Below are 6,369 nucleotides of genomic sequence, written 5' to 3'. Positions count from 1 at the left end.
GGTTGGTGGGTTTGAACCTCCCCTTGTGTTTAGTTTATTCTTTAGCGCCACACCAAGACCCTAGCCCAGGTGACCCCAAATCCCATGCTTTTAACTTCTACCTACCTCTAGTATTGTGTGTGTGTGTGTGTGTGTGTGTGTGAGGTTACAACTGAAACTGATCATGGATCGTGGTTTCGTACTAAAAAGTGGATTAAGCTGAGTTTACTAAAAATGCAGATACCCAAGTTTCAGCTGCAGAAGTGGTGACTTTAGTGGTTCTAGGCTGGTGCCCAGGAACGTGGATTTTTTTTAGTTGCACTGGTGATTTCTGATGCTGACGTAGAACCACCCAAGCTCCCCGGAAACACAGAGTTCACAGCAGTGCCGCTCTGGAAGCTAAGATCCTGCTAAAGGGGCTAGCTCTGCAGCCTCAACTAGGTAGACCAAACAACCTTTCCAGGGAGGTTTGAAACAGGACTTTCAGATGTCTGCAACTCAGTGGTTGTTGTTAAGTGTCATAGAGTCAGTTACAACTCATAGTGACCCTATATAGGGTTTCCAAGGAGTGACTGATGGGTTTGAACTGCCAACCTTGTGGTTAGCAGTCCATTGCAACTCAGCAGAAGATGTAAACTTGGGAGCTGTTGGTGGCAGCCATTTTTCTGGACTGACACAGAGAGATGGTCTTCACTGAAAGAGAGAAAGGAAGTCGGAACTCAGCAGAAAGCCTCGTGGTGGAGAGAGATGACTGACTTTCTGTATATCTCAAGAACACCAGGTCAGGTACCTATCTATTTCTGAGGCCTTCCTGTATCCTCATGTTCCATGAGCTATCTTGTATTCTCTTCCCAAATCTCTAACCAATACAGACCCACAGCCAGGTCTGAAAACTATTGAAATTACGAACAGGTAAAAGGTGAACTGGAGCAAGGTGATGCTGTATGATAAGCATTGGACTGCCAATAGCAAGGTTGGCAGTTTGAGCCCACCAGCTGTTCCATGGGGGATAATGAGGCTTTCTGCTCCTGCAAAGCTTTACAGCTTCAAAAACCCTATACAGGGTCGCTGGCTATGAGTCAGGACCAACTTGATGGCACTTAACAACAAAAGGTGAATTAAACCTTGGTGTGGCAATGTAGGATAAACACTGGACTGTTAATTGCAAGAGCAGCAGCTCTGCAATGTAGGATAAACACTGGACTGTTAATTGCACCAGCAGCTCCTCAGAAATCCTATACAGGATTACTACGAGTTGGCACAGACTCAATGGCTCTTAACAATAACAGCGGGTGACAGCATAGAAAAGATCAGTTTTACTTTCCAGTATTGTATTGGACATTTGTTTCGTAAAAGACAAAGCCACCTCAATATGCCACTGGAAGCACTGAAATCCATTAACTTTGCTACCTGTCAAACCATGGTGCTCATTCACGCTTGAAGTCAGCATCTCAAATCAGTGTGAAAGAGGTAGATTCTTTAGTAACCATTGACTGCATAACTGCAGAGGGTCAGGCACTGAGCTAGACACTAAGGATGCAACATCATGAAAGGGAAAAGGGCAATGTTCCTGCCCTATTGATGTTAAATCAAATCAAACAAATAAAGGCAAAGTGACTGCTGTATTCTATGTGCTAGAGTGATAGAGAACACCCTGGTTGTTTACCAGTATATAGAAAATATAAGCTGATTAAACATTGTATGAGCTTCAAATAAATCTAAATTCAGTAATATTGCTTACATGTACACACTATAGAATAAAGGAACTGTTTCCAGGATTGTTACTGTTGTTGTCGAATCAGTTCTGACTCACAGCGACCCTGTATCCGGTTTCTGTGGAGTGGCTATTGAGTTGGAACTGCCAACCTTGCAGTTCAAACTGACCTTGCGGTGCAGAGCTTATCCTACAGTGCCACACCAGGACTTCTAGATTATGCCCCCGCCTCCCCGCAAAATTCAATAATTTTCTTAAGGAATGTTGAACACATAAAGATATTTGCTCTCATAAAAATGGGGGAGTAGTTAATCTTACAGTTCAGGAACAGAGGACCCTAGGGTCATCAAGGGAGAAGAGCATGAGTGGAATGTGGATGTGGAACTATATCCAGAGAAGATGTGACACCAGAAATGGAGGCAGAGATGATGACATGGAGAGACAGAGCATCCAGGGACTCCAGACTCAAGGAAAGAGAAAGGCTGTGTGCTGGCAGCCAGGAAGCAAGCTCGCAGAATGTCCCCTTTGGTTAGTTGTTTAAATTATTATATATTCCTGAGTGTTTTTGTGTACATTCAAAAAACAAAACAAATAAGAGGAAATAGAAGCAAATGCTGTCCAATGATGATGCATGGAGGGGATTGTAATCATTATAATGAAACAAAATATGATAGGAAGCATATAAACCCGATGTTCTCCCATGTAAAAACTATCACTCAATTTACAATAAAAGCTTTTTTAAATTAATTATGGTTTTAGTCAATCTGTATTTGTCCAAATAAAAAAATGTACTCTCTTAGCACGTTCTGAAATTTCCTAGTCTAACACTAAGCTAAAGCATAGTCTATTTTGATCACCTTTGTTCAACTCTGGGAAACCTAAAGAAATAGTGAAAGTCAGAACGAACATAGGCCATTTCCACTTTGATGAGATGACATTGTTTTGGCCAAAGAACAACAGAATCTTTCAGAAGAAGCTCCCACTGAGTCTGGCTGTACCTAGCCTGCCTCTTCTTCCTCCCTGGAGGAAATCCTTGAGCAGGGAAGTTTAGCCTATATTCTTGAAAGTTGTTCGCCCCCTGAAAGTGGCTGTCCATACACAGAATCCCTCTGGAAGTTGCTGGGACCCCCCAGTCTTGAATGGAAAGATCTCCAAGTCTTTATTTTTAAATTCCCCCAACCCTCTCCTGTAGCTCTGGGCCACATTGAGCTGAATGGCTAAAAAGGTTAAGAATCAACAACAAAGAGTAAAACCTACAATATTGAGAAGATGGAGGAAATGCTAAGACTTTCTAAATTGCCAACAGGTCATTCTTACACTTAACACTGCAAAGGGCAAGTGTTGGTAGCACTCACATACAATTTTCTGGATTAGCAAAAGTTGTAGATTGCAGATATTAAACTCACAAATTTTGATCAACTGCTTAGAATGCCAAATAACAAAGGAGCAATAAAAACAGAATCCACACAGCACTGTTAAATCCCCTGCTGGTTTATATGCTAATTCTCAGAAGTCCCTTTGTGTTCAGAGTGATAATACAGTTTCAATGCACTGCCAGCAAATGGCAGAGTAGAGGCAGCTGCTTAGAGGCAAATTGAGCACCATTATTTATTTTAATCTTCTTTTGTTTGCTTCCCCATACAAACTGGTTATAGACAGATATTAAAGCACTAGGGAAGGCAATCTTTAACCAGTGTTACTGTAACAAACTCACCTTGTTTAATATGTCTCTTTCTCTCAGGAGCTCATCCATAGCTTTCTTATCGAGTTCTGCTTGTTTCTTTGAAGCCTCCACCTCTAAATCATCAGAGGAGGAAACCATAGTGAGTGTAGAGTCAACATAAGAAAGAATCTGCCAAGCCCAAGGTGATACAAACACTGCTTTAATGGCAGTGGGTAAAATGCATGTTTTGTTTACATTTTGTGACCTTTTACATAGACTTCTAGTTTGCCTTCCACCAACTTCCCAACATTCATGATCAATCATTCTGGATAAAAATATTTCCAAGTACCTTCTCCTTTAGTCTCGTTCTTGCCGAGCTCAGTCTGTGGACTACTCTTCTTAGGTAGCATGCACGTGCTTACTAGTGATTGCTACTGCTGAAGTAAAGTGCCACCAACAGCAGAATGTGAAGACAAATTGGAGAGGTAAGGTGCCTGACAAGTAGAGGGGAAGGTATTTGTGGGCAGGAGGTCCTGGTGTGGTGCTGCAGGATAAGCATGTGACTGCTAACCTCAAGACTGGCAGTTCAACCTACCTACTGCTCCTCAGAAACCCTTTGCAGGGCCTCTAAGTTGGGACCGACTTAATAGCACTAACAACAACAGGGTCAGCTATGAAGATTTGTTACCTTATTTCATAGGTAATTAGGAGCTTTATTCATCATCTATTCATAGCTCAGAAATCTTCAGATGTGGTACATACTATCTTCTTTTTCTTCTCATATTTGTAACCAGAGGAGTCTCTGGGTGGCACGTATGGTTAAACACTCAGCTGCTAACACTCTGGATAGTTTGAGCCCACCCAAAGACACCTCAGCAATCTGCTTCTGAAAGGTCAGAGACGTGAATACCCTACAGAATGATTTTAATCTCCACACATGGGGTGGCCATGTGTCAAAATCAACATGACTATAACTAGTTATTTGCAATCACATCATATTTTTTATATTGACCTTTCTATACTCTTCAGAAACTATTAAATGCAATCATTTTTCCCTACAATAAACTCAGCAATTTATTTCAAAAAAAAAAACAAAAAACTGCTTTAAATTTTTATATGTAGCTATAAAACCAGTTGCCATCAAGTAAACTCTGACTCACAGCGACCCCGCGTGTGTCAGACTAGAACTGTGCTCCATGAGGTTTTCAGCGGCTGATTTTTCAGCACTAGATCACCAGACCATTCTACTAAGGTGCCTCTGAGTGACTTCAGTTAGCAATCAAGCAAGTTCACCATTAGTACCTGGTGGCAGTAGTTATGTGCCATGGAGTCGGTTCCAACTCATAGCAACCTTGCTGAGGGTTTCCAGGCTGTAAATCTTTATAGGAGCTACAAGCCTCTTCTTTCTCCCATGGAACAGGTAGTAGTTTCAAACTGCTGACCTTGATTGAGATTAGCAGCCCAACTCATAACCACCAAGCTACCAGAGATTAAGTAGATCTTACTGTCCCAATTGTTAAGTACCATAGTCAGTTCTAAGGAGCTCTGATAGTGTAGTGGTTACGAATCGGGCTGCTAACATCAAGGTTGGCAGTTTGAAACTACCAGCTGTTCCGCAGGAGAAAGATGAGGCAGTCTGCTCCCGTAAACATTTATAGCCTCAGAAACACTTTGTAGGGTCACTATGAGTCAGAACTAACTCCATGGTACTTACCAACAACAACAACATAGTTCTAGTTCTGGCTTATGGCCATCCTGTATAGTGTTTCCGAGGAGTGGCTGGTAAATCTGAACCACCAACCTAGTGGACCTTGAGGCTGAGCACTTATCCTACAGTGCCACACCAGTACTCCTGTCCCTATAAGCAGATAGAAGTTGAAGCACAGCAAGATTAAGCCACATGTCTAAAATCCAAAGCCAGGCAGTGACCATGGTTAGAAACTTGTTATGTCTAGCTCCAATAATCCCTTTTTAATTATTTTTATTATATAAGTAATTGGGAATTGATAAGCAAAAGGGAAAACAATTAAATGAACTTAAAAGCACTTCGTGAGAACAAATAAGATGGCAGATCATGTAGAAGTGCAATAAGGAGCTCCTCCAGCAACAGCACAGAATACCGGACCAAGCAGGCTCAGGGGATGGTCCCAGAACTTTGAACCACATATAAAAGAATAGTTAGAAGGTTGTAAGGCTTACAGCTAAGGGAATTTGAAGCAGAAGCAAGAAATTCATTGCTTTCTAATTCAAGACACTCAGCTGCTCCAGGAGCCACCATCTTGGGTGAGACCAAGCCGGGGAAGGATCAGAGCAGCCATGAACACCTGACAGAACTGCAGAGATAAAGGTGTGGACATTCTTTTCTTTTGGTATCTGTTCATTGGTCCCTTGCTATCTGCACACCTCCATTCTGGTGACTATAGGGGTGCCTGAGCTAGTGGACACCAGAGTCCCACCCTCAGAGGGTTCTACTACGCATGTGCACAGATCTCCTTGAAATTTAAAGAGACAGTTTCCATTTAAAACCAAACGGCCACAGCCGGCCCTGAATTGTTTATAACTAGAAAAAAGGCCTGAACAGGAATTGTGGAGCAGAACAGGCAGACAAAAAAGGAAATAGGCTGAAAATTAAATCCTAAGTTACATCAAAAGACCAACTTGAAATTTCTCAGGAAGCAGAATGAAAAGGGAAGCCCATTTCCTAATCACATCTACCTGGAGGCAATCAGAAAGCATAAAAAATAACAAAATAAACACCCATCTAAGTATTAAGGCCACAGAAAACCCTGAATATGCCCCAAAAAACAGAAGCAGATGACCATATCTGCATACATCCAGAAAAAAAGATAAAGCGACTGAGGCAAATGGGCTGGAAGTAGACCTACACTCCATACTGGAAGATGGGCAGGCTTTGGAAATGTCTGAGAAGGAATTCAGAAAAATGATTATAAAATGTATCAAAACACTAAATAATAGAGTTGAGAAAAATAAGGAAGAAATCAGGAAAATGCTA

General features: G+C 41.7%; 1 protein-coding gene across 1 annotated transcript in view; it reads right to left on the bottom strand.

The window, feature by feature from the left end:
• The window catches only part of CCDC147 (coiled-coil domain containing 147), a 153,675-nt gene that overhangs the window by 113,035 nt on the left and 34,271 nt on the right, over positions 1–6,369 (bottom strand). The window contains exon 8 of the mRNA XM_006831481.1: positions 3,408–3,490. Within this exon, the coding sequence (XP_006831544.1) occupies positions 3,408–3,490 (83 nt within the window). The remainder of the gene's footprint in view (positions 1–3,407; positions 3,491–6,369) is intronic.

This window comes from Chrysochloris asiatica, unplaced genomic scaffold, assembly GCF_000296735.1.
Source record: "Chrysochloris asiatica unplaced genomic scaffold, ChrAsi1.0 scaffold00003, whole genome shotgun sequence".
Taxonomy (NCBI): Eukaryota; Metazoa; Chordata; class Mammalia; order Afrosoricida; family Chrysochloridae; genus Chrysochloris; species Chrysochloris asiatica.
Note: the sequence above shows the minus strand (reverse complement) of the source record. Positions and strands in the feature narration are given on the sequence as shown.